Source organism: Clytia hemisphaerica, unplaced genomic scaffold (genome assembly GCF_902728285.1).
Source record: "Clytia hemisphaerica strain Z4C2 unplaced genomic scaffold, Clytia hemisphaerica genome assembly, whole genome shotgun sequence".
Lineage (NCBI taxonomy): Eukaryota > Metazoa > Cnidaria > Hydrozoa > Leptothecata > Clytiidae > Clytia > Clytia hemisphaerica.
Window position 1 is genome coordinate 37,631 of NW_027104206.1, and position 17,364 is coordinate 54,994.

The following is a 17,364-nucleotide window of genomic DNA, read 5'->3' on the forward strand; positions in this document are numbered from 1 at the left end:
GAATAGATCATACACGACTAAAAGTAGATCATGTAATAAGTCTGATACAGGCTCTGATGATGAAATATTCAGCGTTTCTGATAATTATCATATCACGAACAATAAGATTTGTCAACGACTTAAAGATAGGATTACTACAGAGAGACTTTGTGAATAGATCGATTGTCCAATATTAATAGGGCGGGAAGGAAAATAGAGCAGGCATCTTTTTTATAAGAATATAGAAACCGAGAGTTTTGCTTATAAAAAAAATAAAACCTACTTATAAACCTGCTTATAAAATTTATAAAACCTACAATCATGGTCGAAATATATCGAGAATCCCGGTTATTTAAACGTTTTTCAAGAATAGTTCCGATGAGGAAGTCGACTTTGGGCTATCTCTTTAATTTAATCATGTTCATGATTTAATCGAATATTTCAATTTGGGATGGGTCGGCAGACTTCCAGGCTATATTCTGAGCCTTATTGCTATTGGACTATTTTTGAACTTCTGGATCATCAGATCCTAAGACTTAAGTCTAGCGTTAAAACTCAGAGTTAAAACTCTATCTTTCGAATCAATTTTAGAGTACTTACAAATCGATTGTGGTTTCAAAACTTCCCGGTGAATTTCCCTTTTTTCTTAAATATTGATTGTATACCTATAATTACGTTATGTATTTAGGGTACACTTGACGTTCTTTACTTTGATTTCATTCGATTTAGGGTGCGTATCGAATAGTGGATGAGCATCGTTTTTTTTGACGTCGATTTTTAATATTACCGAGTTTATGTATATGTGTTTTTCTGCGACGTAGACGGTAAAGTTCTAATCTGACTAGATCTTGACTGACTGAGGACGACGGTAACCGTCCTCGATTTTGCGAGTCATTCCAAATCGCTTCAGTCACTCTACCGTCCTCAAAAGTGAAAGTACATAAACTCGCTATTATCGAATAATGGAGCGTATCGAATAGTAAAACGTCAAATTACATAGCGTCAACTGTATATGCTTAAAATCTTTATATCAAAGCGGAGGTAGCAAAACTTTTTCTCACGTAAAGGTTATATAGGGCGGTATAAAATCTAGCGTTTTTTTTTGCGGGAGGGCTTGGACCCTTTTAGTGTTTGTATTCTATGTTCGTGTCATTACTTGTAAATAAAAAAAGACAGAAAAGACGTAAAGCTCTTAAATATTTTTCGCATCGTGTGATGCTTAAAGAAAACTACTCTTGATAGAATGCATATTATCAAAAAGCGGGGAAAATCCTACGCGATTAAAACCTAGTAATATAAAATAATCTAATAGGTAATAAGTAAAGGTATTTACTATACTATACTAATTTTCAAAAAAGAAATCCTCTTTTTAAGCTTTCCTTTTATTATGCATACTGCGAAAGGCTGTGTTAGCTCAGTCGATTTTATTAGTACACTCTTGTGTAAGGTCTTGTGTAAGGTGAGTGAGATAAGGAGACGAGTGAGCAAAAAGTAGACTAGATATAGATCAGTATGCAGGCTACAATTGTTGCCTGGAAGTGCTAGTAATTTTGTAAGTTCATTTTATAGTAGAACAGAACAGTACTTGGTTTTATAAGATATCGTGGAAGAATACACTCATTTTGTTTTATAAGCATACGGTAAATTTCGGCTGAAGCTCACTATGCTTAAGTAAAGCTCAATTTTGAGCCTCGCCTATGCTTAACCCTATGCTTGGTAAAAAAACGAAAAGCTTACTGTAAGTTTAGAAAGTGTACATTCTTAAGAGACCAAGTTGTGTTATTTATAAGAGATTAAACAAAATAAAATCACCAATTTTGTTTGTAATTCTCTTCTTCATTCTTCTGTTATTTTCTGAAGTTTTGGAAATTATGATTCTAAAAATTTCTTTGGCTGAGCCTCAAGGTATGCTTAGCATATGCTTAATTGTTCTGGAAATTTGAGCTTCAGTATGCTTATAAACGTTATGCTTATAAAATAAAATGAGTGTATGCTGTTGAAAAGAAATATTACAGGGGAGTCTCTTTAACTCGAATGCGACTCCTAAATTCGAACTAGTTTTATGGTCCTCTCAGTGCGAATACTGTAAGTTGGTCTAATGTCGACATACCCCATCTAATTACGACACCCTTCTTTAGAGGGTAGGGATGCTAGGAAGGTTTGAATCGCTGATCGAAACGATATACCTTGCTTAGCGGTCAGGGATGAGGAAAAAACCTTTTATCGACCTGCTTATTATTCCCATCTCTGAAAAGAAGGGTTTCGAAACTAGATGAGGAATGTCGACATAACCAACTTACGTTATGTTACAACTTACTTACTTATATACATTTTCTATAATTTTTCACATTGATTACTTTCAGTACTCAACAATGTCTCGACAATTCCAAAAACAAGCTAAATCATGGCTTAACGCTCTCGAAAATTTAACAACCAATCAAAAACAAGTAAACCAATCACGTGGTATTGCTAACACATTAAAATCAACCAATCAACACACATGTCAATCATCTAAAAACACAACAGGGCGAAACAACTACGCCACCACCGCTTTGGTACGCCAACCACCAAAACAATTCGTGCGCAATTACATGGAAACACCAAAATTTCATGAATGTATTAGCCGACCGAGAGGAACTCATTTAAAATCGGGTGCTGTCCGAGAAAAACCAGACAAAATTGTATCTTTCGGACGTTTACGTGCTTTTTGTTTAGTAACAGCTTTCATCTATTGTGGTGGACAGGCATCTAGCCTGGGAGCACGAATGCTTCACGAATATGAGATTTTTGAAATACCAGATGATGAATTTGACTAGCCTTAGTCACATCAGCAATGAAATACCATTATTTTTTTACCGGAAGAAAATAGAAGACTTTTTCTTTAATGAAAAAGTCATAACAGTAAAATATTTCAATTAGATTTTTCTATATTTCATTGTTTTATTGCTTTTTTTTTGTTCTCTCTTTTCACATGTAAATATAGCTTTCGTGAATGAGAGCCATCTTAAAGTACTGTATACACGTTTTAAAAAGTATTTGTACAATATATTAAAAAATAAACAAAATATCTGTAAGGTCAGAATTACTGTCTGTAAGTTTAAAGTGTAGATCTCAGACTCACCTGATGTGTTTAAAGTCGTTATTATGCTAAAGTCCGGGGGGGGGTACTAGGTTTGCGAAGTGAGCTTTCTGAGCTCGAGTTCAGAACTCTCAAAAAGTAACGGCTCGAACTATGCAAATTGGTCTCTCTTAATCAAGTCACTTATTCTAGCCTCGTTTACAGAGAAAAGTCCCGAATCTTTTTTGAAAAAAAATATTGGTATAGTATTCCTTATTTCAGTGCAAGTAGTAAGTCAGTGTTATTTGACTGGTATAAAAACCTAAGAAAGATAGCAAAATTTGCATCCAAAAGATACAGTATATGGACTACAAAATACAAGTGATTTTTGACGTGAGATCTGTCTCTTCAAAATGTTTGGCTAATTAATCATTACACGTTTTTTTATAAGAACATCCGAATTTTTTGAAGCCTTCAGATGTTCTTAACTATTTGAGTTTCAAGCCTAAAAATGTTCTTAAAAATGTTCTTCACCATCCATTTTTTATGTATTTTTGTCCATTTTCCTAAGAAATTGGTTGTTTTGAGTCCACGAAGCCTTAAAATGTTCTTAACTTGTTCTTAATATTTTGGCCATCAAAGCCTTGTGTTCTTATAAATAAAAAAACGTGTAAGTGAATTGTTTGAAAGATTTCACCCATTCTTGTTCCCGTATTTGCGAATCTAGAGGTTAAACATCACTAGCACTTGTAGTTGCCACTGACCTTTATATATCATATATCCCTGGACCAAACTATATCCGCCATCTTTGATCGAAGTTTTTTTTTGAATTGGTACCATTGAGTTTCAAGCCCGAAGGGCTAGAGGTCAATCTCTTTGGTAGGATTTGAAGCCAACAAATCCTACCAAAGTTGCGCGGCCTTGAGCGACCCGCCTGGTTTTTACACAAATGACAGATTGAAACTAAAATTTACCGCTTAATTTCGAAAAATATATCACTCGAAAACAAAGGAATTGCTAGATTCAATCCGTCATTAAAAATACGGCGCATATTTTAAGGCTTCAATTTTTCTTGCCTGAGAAAGGTTAGAGATTGACCTCTAGCCATTCGGGCTTGAAACTCAATGATTGGTACCCGTAAAGAAGCCATTGCAGTGTTAAAAATTAACGTGTAACGGCGCTACATCATCAAAAGTTTTCCAGGGAAAATAGATCTAGCGCATCGAGATTACACCACTATTAAGTAGTGCCGCCATTAGGGTACCACTTTTCAAAAAACTCCGATCAAAGACATGCCTTGGAGTTTTTACAAGATGCTTAACTGATTAGTTATTTTTAAACAATAGGGATGACGCGTTCTTTAGAAAAAGTAATAAAATCGTTTGTCTCAACATTTAACGACCAACAGAGTCATCAAAGAACTTGTAAAAACTCCAGCTTGACCCCGATCAAAGGTTTTGCTTGGCCGGGATTGAGTAACTTGGTCCAGGGTATATAAAGGTTAGTGGTAGTTGCTTGTGATTAATGCAGCAATTCAGTTTCGAAGGTCTTTCTATAAAAGTATGGATTAAATTGATAACGTGACGGTTAATAGTGTAGGCTTAGTATAAACGTTTAAACAGAATTAAGCCATGGATTAGAAAAAATATAAACACGATTGATTCGGATAATTAGACGACTTAAACGCTTTTTTTATAAGAATGGTGTAAATTCATTTCATCATGGATATTCTTAACTTTTTGGTTGAAAACATTTTTGCGAAAAGAGTGAGCCTTACTTGGGGGTAATTGACAATTTATTATTGAAAATGCTCTAAAAATGGCATTCTTAGCTTGAGTAGCAAAATTTCATGACGATGATATTCTTAGTATTATTCTTCATCATGGGCATTCTTATAAAGTGTATTCTTATAAAAAAGAAGAAGCGTGTACTCGAAAAAGTGAAGTAAAAAATTATAAGCAGGAGGTCGTCGCCTTTTTGAAGAAAATTGTTTAAGATGACCCCTGCAGTATCAATTAGCCTCATGTGGAAAAAAGGAAAGATTTTGTTAAGCTCTCTACTCAACATTTACAATTGTTCATATTAAGCTTTTTCAGGAAAGATATTTTTCCCATAAGCCAGCTAAGACAAAACAAAAAAGTAAAACGTGTTTTAGAATTAACCTATACTTTGTCCAAAATTATAAGATACTTACAGCAGCGTGTGACCGAAAATGAAAACGAAACAGAAAATACTTAAAAGACAAATCCTATCAGGAGAATTAAGGAACTTTGGAGACTCGTATACGAATTTTCATGTTTTGATGCAAGAATGAATTTTGATGTTATTGTAAATAATTTCAAGCCACTAAGAAAAATAATCTTTAGATTGTCAATTTATATAAATGATCACTTCCATAAAATGCAGTGGTGGTCAAAGCAAGGTTCCTTCATGGATTTTACACAGCCAAATTATAGCTCATACTGTTGAAACTTTTTGGTGAATTACAGTTGACGCTCTCTAGTTCGATCTTCAAGGGGGGTTGGATTTTCATCGAATAAGGGAGCTTATCGAATAATAGAGCGTCGTTTATGAGAGATTCTTGATGACTGGGACTTTACATTTTATCGAATAAGGGAGCGTATCGAGTAGTAGAACGTCGAATCAGAGAGCGTCAACTGTATAAGCAGAATTTGGAAACGGAAAAGCCCTTTTTATATACTTTACGGAGGCGGAAATCCGTGTGACGCAGAAGAATTTTTAACAAAACTTATCATATGATTTTCGATGTAAATTAGATGAACTTTAGCATTTTCATATATTTTTTTTAAAAATGTAAAATAACTTAAAAATATTTACAACTGCCTAAAACCTAAATATTGAATTTTTGATACAAAAAAAAACAAACAAACAATTTTTTATATTTTCAGTGAAATTTTACCTTCAAAAATATTACCTACTGTGATTTTGACTGAAGATTTGGACGGGACATTTTACAGGACGAGGAAATTTGTGCTCGCAATGTATCTCCCTTGAGTTAATAGACCTTTTTTCATAAATCACGTCACGAGCACTTCTTACCTCGCTTTCAAAATATTGCTGTGTTTACTTTATTCATAAAAGTAACAATTGAACACTCAACTGGTATAATCACCTTGGTAATGGTTTCAAAACGAGGCAATCGTTTCACTCAAAAAAACAATTATGAAAAGGCCTATTGTCTTTACCATCTGTGACACAAAATATTACGCAGCGGCTAAAAAGATTACGTCACAGTGGTAAAACACGTGGTGTTTCAAAGGGATGCATTTCGAAACAAAGAACAACTGAAAAAACCACAGTCATATGAAAATTTCTAAAAAAAGTGTATTTCTCTACATTGTGTCACCTGGGACTTGTAATCTTTAATTCTTCTTGTAAGATTTCAGCTCGCGATTTCAAAATGGTGATTTGTTCACGCATTGTTTCGATTGTTTCTTGTAAGTCCTGTCAAGAAAGGAAGAATGAAATGAAGTGAGGTAAAACCTTTAAGTATCGGATATACATACCTTTTCTAATTCCGTCAAAGCAACTATCTGGTCTGCAAAGTACAATCATGGTCAAAATCTATTGAGAATTTAGCTTATTTCTTCGTTTTTCGAAATTTGGAGTTCGGGCGAAAAAGTCACTTTTTGGCTAACTGATAAATTTATTGGAGTATTTCAATTCGGGAGGGGTTTATAGACTTACAGGCTATATTCGAAAGCATCCAGCGAGGATCTGTTTTTAAACATCTGTTTCCCAGCTATAGCCTTCCTGGAAAATTTGATCTGTTGGCCAAAAGCTTCGAAAATCTTATTCCTAGAAATGAAGATCTGTTTCTCCTCAAAACCTAAATTTTTAATATCAAAGTATCTTCCCTAGAAAATTTGGTCTGCTTTCACAATTTTCAGAATTAAAATTTGGATCTGTTCTCCGCTTCCCTCTCCTGGAAATTTTCATCTGTTTCTCTTGCTTTTTGTGATTGATATCTGTTTCCCCCAGAAAGTTCAATCTGTTTCCAATGCAATATCATCTTTTCGGAAACAGATATCTATTTCCCAATTTATTATGTCATCTCCTAGAAATACTTTAATGGGATAAACACTCGCGGAGATTAAATATCGCGGTTGAGCCTATCTAAGAAATTCAAAAATTTCGCGGGGACTTAATTTCGCGGGTGGCACTATTGGGTGGCAATATTTTCACGTTTTTGACTTTTACTGTTAAATCATGAATGTTGATTGTTGAAATACACATTATTTGCGCCTCTTTGATACAAGTAACCATTCAAATAGTATTTATTTGACATATTTTGAGTTTTATTTAGAAATATTTCGCGGATGAGGCCCTTCCAAATTTCCATTGGGACTGAATTTCGCGGATTTTCGCGGATGACACCCAAATCCGCAAAATCCGCGAAATTTAATCTCCGCAAAAGTTTATCCCATTAACTGTTTCTCTCTGATGACGTCATCAGCTGGAGCGGGGAAACAGATAGTTTTAAGGAAAAGGTCTTTCCTAGAAAATCAGATCTGTTTCCCCATTTTTCAAAAAAAGGCACTCTTACCTCCTGGAAAAGAGAAACAGATATTTCGGGGAAATGGGCTCGTTGGCTGCTTCTGTATATTCTGAGCCCTATTGGACCATTCTTGAACTTTTGGATCCTTAGATCCTTAGCTTAATTTAGCTTAACTCTACCCTTACAACCTAATTTAGAGCGCTTCCAAATCGTTTGTGGTTATAAGATTCCGTATGAATTTCCCTATTTCTCAAGTATTACGACCATGATTATAGTTAGAGTGATTTCTTTGAACAGCTTACTTATAAGGTTTTATTTATAAACATTCAAAAGACCAGATAGTTGCTATGACGGAATTAGAAACAGTGTGTCGGCATTACATGAAGATACGGTAGTATTGCTTAGAAATATTCACGCTACGGACTTCTGCAGGCCAACCAGTTAGCGTGGTAACTTAAGGGCTACATACACTACACAATATATTGTCAGGCAATATATTGATAATATATTGCTGAATGCCGGCAATATATTGAAGAGGTGTCCGCAATAAATTTCTTTTTTATAATAGAGCACCTGTTGCTTACTCCGTACATTACGGTCCGAAAAAGATATTGTCGACTATTGCTCACCAATATATTGTGTAGTCTATAGTGGCCCTTAAGGCTCTTGGAGCCCTGTTCATCGTTGAAAATTATCCAACAATAACTAGCTTCACTAAATGTTGTAGGCTAGCCACATGCTCTCTCTCCAATTCGATCTTCAAGGGATCAAAAATTTTATTCAAATAAGAAAAAGATACACCTTTTCGTATAAATTACGTCACGAACATCACTTGCCTCGTATTCAAACAATTACCATGATGCGCTTATGTCCCTTGAGATATTAAATGCTTTTTTTCATAAATAAAAAGTAGTCTTTATAAAATCAACTGGGAGTTAATCACCATGGATAATTTCAAAAAGAGGAAAGTGATGTTCGTAACGTAATTTACGAAAAAGTCAATTCGAATTATACAGAGAGTAACCTAAACCACTTTTCAGCTGGACTAATATCTTAGTTCGATACAGAGAGAGAGAGTTGACGTTATATGGATATTAGATGGACATTCAAACAACGTCACATACCTTTTGTACAGTGATCGGTAGTAGTCCTTTCATTTTTTCTTCTGATTGTAACATCAACTTTGAGATCTGAAAAAATAGTAGTTCTATATACTTTGGTCAGGCAAGTAAGGAAGGAACGAGCGAACGAAGAAGAAGAAATAATGGAGCGTATCGTTCTAATATTCGATTACGCTCCATTATTCCATAATATTGAAAATAGAAAAAACTCTGATAAACGATGCTCTTATATTCGATACTCTCCTTTATTCGATGAAACTCCGATTCCCCTTGAAAATCGAATTAGAAAGCGTCAACTGTATCAGGCAGACGTACCTGTTCTTGATGGGTCATTTCTGCCGTTTTCAGTTTGCGTTCCAATTGTTTATTTTTGATTTGCTGCGTCTCCAAATCGTCTTGTGTTCTCTGAAAAACATAAGAAGTGTCAGTTAAATTTAACTTCGCTCATCATTGGCTCTAAAAGAACCTTTTCCTGACGGTGTTAATCCAACGACTCGAACATCAAATCAATGGAACACAATCGAATAATTGTGATTCGATTGTCGAACGCGATCGAATATTTCCCAGAAATCAATTATTTGCTTTCGTTGATATGCTTGATAGGTTCAATTGCAATTTTTGTTCGAATTTGATCAATCGACACCAGCTGGCATTGTCGATCACACGTGGGCGCTGTAACGCCTTTTATCGTGTTTTAAACAATCTACGAGGAGCCAAATATATAAGGCTTGCTCTGACGGGGAATTTTTCAATCTAGACCTCCTGAAAAGCTGAAAAACAATCCTGCTTTATATTTTACCCGAAAACGAGGCAGAATTGATAAAATGAATCTGTACGAAGTGAAGCCCTCCTCCTAGGTGGTACAAACTCTGTAGCCTTGACAAAAAATACGCAGTCGAAGCGGCATGAAGACACGTATAGAAAAAGTCGTTGAAAGGCACCGTCTCTTTCAAAATTAACTTGAATCGGCAAAGCGAGCTGGCATACAGCACCACGGACAGCGACAATATGCTAATGAAAGGCTGGAAGCTTGACCAAACACAAAACAAACAATGTATGAATATAAATAACCTTCAGTTCACCATGGAATTTTTCTTGTTTGGAAAGGATTTCGTCTTTGCTTTTCTGCGAAATTTCCACAATTTTCGTCTCCATAACATTTGTTTTGCTGAAGGAAAAAACAGAAAGGTATATTGTAATTATGTTTTTCCATTAACCTTCCCACCACCAAAATTTGTTTGATGATGATCCCAAAACTAAAGCATCTTCGTGATACGTTTCATCGAAAAAGAAAATATACTTAGTGCAGCTAAAATTATTTCTCACTTAAACTATTGCATAGAAATTTATAGGTCTTAGAAGGTAGCCCGTTAGAGTGAAAAAAACCCAGCAAAAACGGGGTTTTTCGACTCTAACGAGCCAACTTCTAGAGGCTGTATAACCTTCGATTGAAGGGTTTTACAGGAAAAATATCTATATAGCTGAAATTAGTAGGCTCCAAAGTACCTCTGTACCAAAAATGATTATGGGAAAAAAGGTCAGAAATTTTACTATTTCGCCTTCCGATGGACAAATTCGTACTTAAGGTTCTGCTGATCTCAATATCTAAGACGTCAAATACTAGAATACTCACAAGTTCAACTCTTTATTGATGTTGGATAGTTTTGACTGTAAACTTGATATTTTCTAGAAAGTAAAAGACTGCGCAGGTAGAGTAGTAGCCGACTGGTAGTGAAATGACTTCGAATCTCAAACACTTCCAGACAGGGTGTTAGAGAACCATGATGATTAATGATCTACATTAAGGGAACTTATTTTGGCGATTTTGGAAAATTCGCCAAAATTAGTTTTCGTCAAAATCAAATATTTTACTCACTCGCATAAATCAATTTTTTTGCATTTTAACAAAATAACCTCTAAAATTCATCAAAATTGCTCAAAATAAGGCAAAATAGGACATAATTAGCCTGTCATTCGCCAAAATTAGTTATAAGGCTTTTTTGGACTTTCAACCTTGCCTTTTGCTCTTTACAATTACAATCTTAACACCTGCCACTAAAACCTTTTTTCGGATCGAAAAGCGTTCTCCCGAAATTTGCCTAAGTATAGTAGTATGGCGGAGAAGTTTCAACAAAGAGCAGAAATTTCAAAAAGAGCTTCTATAATGATTCGCAATTTTAAGGCAAGAGTCTCTGAAAGAGTCGGGGTTTTCCAACCGAAACCAAACTCTTCTATCAGGAAATCTAAATCAGAACTAGTTAGACTCAAAGGTTAATGGTTTAAAGGATAGTCCCACACACATATGTTGCGCACATGAAAGTTTCCAAAGACAAGATTAAAAAGACGTTACATTTTTATCCGTGTTCATTTTCTTTGTATATTCAAGTTCAATCTCCTTCAAACGTGTGTTCATCTAGAAATGAATTGTTGAAAGTTTGAAAAGAAATCTGCTGAATTTATCCCATTTTCCGTTTTATCACAAATTGATACACCCCCTTCTCACAGACCCACTGGGAGCCCTTCCCACTGGAAAAATTGGCCAAAATATCGTCCCTAGTGGAAACTTTACTCTAATTTTTGTTCCCACTGACAATAATCAGATAAGCAAATCCCCACTGCAAAATATCGTGCCATTTTTCCATCCCTACTGAATTTTCTGGCTAGAAAAACAATGGAATTCTAATCCCCAGCCTTTAAAAACACGGGAAAACCATAGAAGTATTGGAAAACCTATCCCATGGAGCTTTTTTCCGTTCTTTTAATCCCCACTTGCTGATAAAATCCCACCGGGTCTGTGAGAAGGGGGTGTATTGATGTAGAATTCAAAACGGGTTGAAATAGTAAGAATAGTAAGATGTTTCTTTTCAGTATAATATTTTCCTTCTAGTTGGGTTGGACAATTGAACGCCAGGAAAAAGGAAAACATCAGATAGCTGATATTTGATATTTATGACGTAATCCAGGGGGGGGTATCGAGTCAGTGTACTGGCCCATAGCTGGTGGGGTGGTGTATTTTTTAGGTTAAATTGAGTTAGTACAGTGTACTAAAAGGGTGGTCCTCTGAGAAAAATACAATGAAAAAGTTAGTACAGTGTACTAAAAGGGTGGTCCTCTGAGAAAAATACAATGAAAAAGTTAGTACAGTGTACTAAAAGGGTGGTCCTCTGAGAAAAATACAATGAAAAAGTTAGTACAGTGTACTAAAAGGGTGGTCCTCTGAGAAAAATACAATGAAAAAGTTAGTATACTGTACTAGAAAGGTTGGTGTTCTGAATTGATACACACTGAGAAGTTAGTACATTGTACTAATTTCATGGTAAAAACACACAAACCCAGTGAATTCCCATGTATATTTGCCCTAATTTGCCAGGTCCAAGCTGGTCCGAGACCTTCAAGTCAAGGCTGGTTAAGCTATACAAATTGGTACACTGATTTTCTCCCAATGTTTCCTGTTTACTTGATTGGATTTGTTTCAGATTCGCAGCATGCGCAAGTGGAGACCGGCCTTAAGTTCAATCTTGTTTACGTTTTCTTCAAGGCCCTATCTACATTATGGTAACAACAAGAATATTTGTGTAAACATTCGAATCGAAGCTTTCAAGTTTTATTAAAAAAAATCCGCTCTATTGTTTTATGTTTCTAGTAACCTTGTTGGATTGATGTTAATTGAAAAAAATCTGTATATAAGTGAAATCACCGGGGGGAGGGGGTGAAAACAACCGTATGTTCGGCCAAAAATCAGGTCTCTAAAATTGGTCCCTTACAGTGCAGGAAAAATTTGGCTGAAAAGCGACCCTTAAAGTGTAATTTTTCGAATTTTTTTGCCCTTTCAGGGCAAAATCTTTTGAAATTTCTCAAATTTTACCTCAAAATTTGATATTTTATAAAATTTTACAGGGAAAGCACCTTTTTATATATTTTGTATAATATTACATTTGATAAAAGATTTTCTGTTTCAGTTTGTGTACAATGTTATTAAGTCTTTTATTTTTATTTTTCAAAAAAGAAAAACTGCTACAGCTTGCCAGACAATCAGAAATCAAGTCACAAGAAGGGAAATAACTCAAAGTTGGTTTTGAGTGTTTTGACGTGCTAATTTCAGCTAATTTCACTGTATTTGATTGACTTTGCTTTGTCTGTTTCATTGTTTCAGTGTTTGTACTATATAAGGATTCAAGTATTTTAATATTCAAACCTTTCCTTTTTGATTTTGGTGCTTTTCTTAGCAAAATGCTTCAAAACCTTTGTATATGCTGGCAATTAAACTTATCTCGCCAAGAAGAAATTAGAACAGTGCACTATAAGGGGTGGTTTCTAAACTTATCTGGTCGAAAAAACAGCTATTACAGTGTACTGAAAGGGTGGTAATAAAAATCTTGTTAAAGAAAAACCTCAGTACAGTGTACTAAAAGGGTGGTATCAAAGCTCCGGCTGTGGAAGAAAGTTAGTACAGTGTACTAAAAGGGTGGTGTCAAAGCCCCGACCGTGAAAAAAAGTTAGTATAGTGTACTAAAAGGGTGGTGTCAAAGCCCCGACTGTGAAAAAAAGTTAGTACAGTGTACTGAAAGGGTGGTGTCAAAGCCCCGACCGTGAAAAAAAGTTAGTACAGTGTACTAAAAAGGGTGGTGGTCTAATTTTTTGGAAAAAAATCCAAAAATCAAGTTAGTACCCTATGGTCCAGTACACTGACTTGGTACCCCCCTGCGTAATCTTTTATACGGAAACACACGAAAAACACCGGGCGTTTTCAACCATGGACATCAAGAATTAGTTACATTTGGTATATTATGAAAGAGAGGAAGCCTCTAAGTGTAACCCCTGATTAACTTTTTTCAGAAACCAACAGTTGTCAAATTCCAGCTTTTTTTCTCGGTTGTTTCCGGCTTTTGGCTTTTTCGTTTTGTTTGACTTGGCGTATATCGGGAATCATGAAATGGGAAAAACCTTTTCTGTACAAACTGCCATTTGTTCACTGTGAGTGCTTTGTAAAGCCATTTTCAATTTTTCAATCTCCGACTTGTATTTTGTATGCTTAAAAATGAAGGAATATCAAAACTAGATATTGTATTTCTAACAACTAACAACACACGCGAATAGAATAAAGGTTAATTGAGAAAATAGGAGAGGGGGGAGGGGTTAACAGATGATAATACTTTAAAATTAAATGTCATGATAAGGTCTGGGGTTAGAACAAATTCAAAAATTACCAAACTTGGAATGCGAGGGACAGTTGTGCTTTCATTGAAACAAAACAAAACAAAAATTTTCGCACCAAACTATCTTCCGACTTGACGGAATTTCGTTTTTCTTCGTCACGTAGGCTGGATATCTCTTCTAATTGTGCCTTGCGTAGAGTGTTTGCTTCCAAGACCTGAAAACAGAGATTTTTGAAAAACTCAGAGAACGAGACGTAGAATGCGTCAATCACCTTATTTATCACCAAACTAAGAAAATTAATTAAACGGCGTAAGCAAACGAAAAAGCCGAAACTTGGAAATATTAATTTTAAACATGAGATTAACTAGACTAGAAAATTCTTTCAGCTTGAGAATGATTTTTGATGACACAGCCTAGTAAAGTATCTTTACCCCTATCAAAAAGTTGCAGAGTGACTTTCAGTCTCTACTACATTTCAAACATTAACCTGTGCTTTAAGTGACTTGATTTGTTCTTGAAGTTCTGTTACTAGTTGTTTACTAGAAGACACTTTTTCTTTGTATTTGGTCTCCATGGTCACAAAAAGAGCGTCTTTGCTGGTGATATGTTGTTGCTGTAAAAGAAAAACGTTAGAAAGTAGAAAGTCTACATAATTTTTAAAGTCCACCCTAACCCAATAAGCTCGTCTTTCAATTGATTTCACGGGGTCCAAGGCCAGCCAGTTCAGCTATATAAGAACTAAATGAAACAATGGAAGGAGAGTGGATTCAAACTCCTCTCCTTTGTGTCGCTGGTGCCTCGAGTCTTTTTCAGTAATCCAAAATTTGACCTCTTGGAATTTTATCAAAAGTTCGATTTTCAGAGGCTCCCGTTGAATCAGTTTTGCTCCAATTACGTTATATAGCGACGCCGAATTTTTCGTAAATTTCGAAAATGTAATAGAAAAGCAAGCAAGTTCCTGTATCAAAAGTTATGACCTTTTGAAGTACTACTGGTATTTCGAACGGCAGCGAACGTGTTAAACTATTAGTCATCCCACTTCTGTACCAGCACATAGGGTTGGTACAGTCACTTTTGGTCGGGGGTTTGGTTGGTGAAATTTGTAGTTCTTTTTAATGTTGCGAAATAGGCACTTTCTCCCCCTCCCAGTTGAAATATATGTTCTAACCATTTCTTTGGTGTGTGATTCTATAAGTGTTTCTTTCTCATGTTGCCAACGTTCCTTAACTTCTTCTCGTTCTTTTTCATGTGATTGTTTCAATTCTTCGACCTGTGAAACAAACAAAAAATATGTCTTAAGATATTAATCAATCAAGATCCTTTATTAGTAGCTGAACATACCTTATCGGCCAAAACTTAGTCGGCCCTAAGTGACTAAATTTTGGCTTGGTGACTAAAATTAGAGCCGACTAAAAATTTAAAAATGGCCAAAACTTAATTATTAGTCGGCCCTTAGTGACTAAATTTTGACGAGGTGACTAAAAAATTAGGGCCGACTAATAATTAAGGCCGATTAAGTTTTGGCCGATAAGGTATTTTCCGCGAATTTCACCCTCATCCGGCCTAGACTTTTTTATCACTGGTCCAAAGGATGTATTCACATCAGTTAAATGGAATGAGAAAGACTTAAGATGGAGATTTTCAAAAATAAGTGGTAAAGCTTTTTATAAGAGAGTAAAGGGTCGCCGGTTCTGGGGAGCAAAAAACGGACGCTGGTACCAGGGTACAAACCTCTTTTTCATGATCTTCTTTCAAACGTGAATGACGATCATTGAAATAGATTTTCTGCTCGTCAATCTTTTCTCGAGCACTCTTCAATGATGATTGTAATTTCTCAAGCTGAAAAAAAATAATGTAGAATGGTAAAATAAATAAAAGTTTCCAATTAAAACTTTATTTAGCTTTTATTATCTCCACGGTTCAAAATAAAGTTTGCTTAAGAATTGCAAAAAGCAAAATTTTAGACTTTCCTCCTTTGCATTGCATTGTATTTATATGACCAAGACATACAGAAACCTGGAGGGGGTATTGGAGGGGAATCTAACGTACACGAAACCCGTATAATGTTCAATGAGTACGTTGTCTTCCAGCTGGGCAAACTACAATAAACTTTCTCTCTAATTTGATCTTCAAGGGCCCCGGAATGTTCCTCGAATTAGAAAAAGATTCGAATTACAGAGAGTATTTTATTTATATTACTTTAGGCGTACAAACTTTCGCGAGCAGAAACTTTGGCGAGGTCGAAAAATCGCGAAACCTATGACATTTACTTTCGCGAATGAGGGATTTTAGTAGAAAATCCAAGTTTTCGGTGCATAAAACCAGTGTTTTGATCGTTCAAATGTATTCGAACCACAGTTGATGGACTTTTGCATAATATCTACACTAAATTTTATCCTTGTTATCATCAAAGAGGAAAATTTGAGTAAATTTTGTTTCGCGAGCATAAACTTTCGCGAATTACCCTCTCAAGAATTTTCAAAGACTTTACTTTCGCGAAAAGAGCTAAAATTTGTGAAAATCGCGAAAGATTCTGCTCGCGAAAGTTTGTACGCCTAACAAATTATAGAAAAATTCGAATAGAGGTTCGAATTAGAGAGAGGTGTGACTGTGTATTTTACTTCTGTCGATTATCAACCAAAGTAAGTTTATAGACAATTGACACTCTCTAATTCGATATTCAAGGGACCAAAAATTTCTTCGAATTAGAGAGAGATTCGAATACCTTATCGGCCCTTTTTACGCCGGTCTTTATTCATCTCAATTTTTTCTTATTTTTAGCCCGACATTAATTTAATTCTGATCCCTTATACCGGCCCTTATTACGCCAGCGACGAAAAATAACGCCAATAAGGGCCGCGTAAAAAGGGCCGATAAGGTAATAGTATTTTACGTTCCCCTTGACAGGAACTGAGAATTAGTTCGTATTAAGAAATTCGAATAATGGAAGTTCGAATTAGCGAGAGTGCACTGACCTTTCCAGTCAATTCTTCAAAGATTTGATTCGAATTTTCTTCCGCTTTCATTCGAAATTCTTCAATCATCTTTTCACTGCTTTCTGTGTGTTCGTTTAGTTTGCTTTCTAATTTAACAATTTTCGAGTCTTTCTCTCTGATCGTGTATTCGTAACGGCTGACTTTACTTTGGAATTCCAGTTCACGTTTTTCGAGATCTGTATCCATGGTGCGTAACTGCGTGAAATAGAAAAAAGTAAGCCATTAGAGTTAACTCTCCCTAATTCGAAGTCAAGCGGAAACTATAATTTCTTCGAATAACAGAAAGATTCGAATTAGAGAAAGTATTTAACGAGGGTTTTCCTTTAACGGGGACTGAGAATTAGCTCGAATTATAGGAAGATTCGAATAGAAGTAGTAACATTGGTAACAGAAGAATAGAAGTTCGAATTGGCGAGAGTCCACCATATCATTTAGAACTGTAGAGTAATGTATGTCGAACATACAACCACATAGTGTATCTCAAAAACTAAGCCTTTTTGTGTATTCAGGTGAATAAAAAAGCATATATAAAGA

The 17,364-nt window shown here is 35.4% G+C and overlaps 1 protein-coding gene across 1 annotated transcript in view; it reads right to left on the minus strand.

Moving 5' to 3' along the window:
* Positions 1–6,308: 6,308 nt before the first annotated feature.
* LOC136815322 (centrosomal protein of 112 kDa-like) overlaps positions 6,309–17,364 on the minus strand; it is a 55,133-nt gene continuing 44,077 nt past the window's right edge. Inside the window, exons 18-29 of the mRNA XM_067071761.1 lie at positions 16,810–17,025; positions 15,566–15,673; positions 15,003–15,104; positions 14,322–14,447; positions 13,950–14,048; positions 13,622–13,708; positions 11,028–11,090; positions 10,311–10,363; positions 9,749–9,845; positions 8,993–9,082; positions 8,681–8,746; positions 6,309–6,502 (exon numbers count right to left, since the gene is read on the minus strand). Coding sequence (XP_066927862.1) covers positions 6,401–6,502; positions 8,681–8,746; positions 8,993–9,082; positions 9,749–9,845; positions 10,311–10,363; positions 11,028–11,090; positions 13,622–13,708; positions 13,950–14,048; positions 14,322–14,447; positions 15,003–15,104; positions 15,566–15,673; positions 16,810–17,025 — 1,209 coding nt within the window. The 3' untranslated portion in view covers positions 6,309–6,400. The remainder of the gene's footprint in view (positions 6,503–8,680; positions 8,747–8,992; positions 9,083–9,748; positions 9,846–10,310; positions 10,364–11,027; positions 11,091–13,621; positions 13,709–13,949; positions 14,049–14,321; positions 14,448–15,002; positions 15,105–15,565; positions 15,674–16,809; positions 17,026–17,364) is intronic.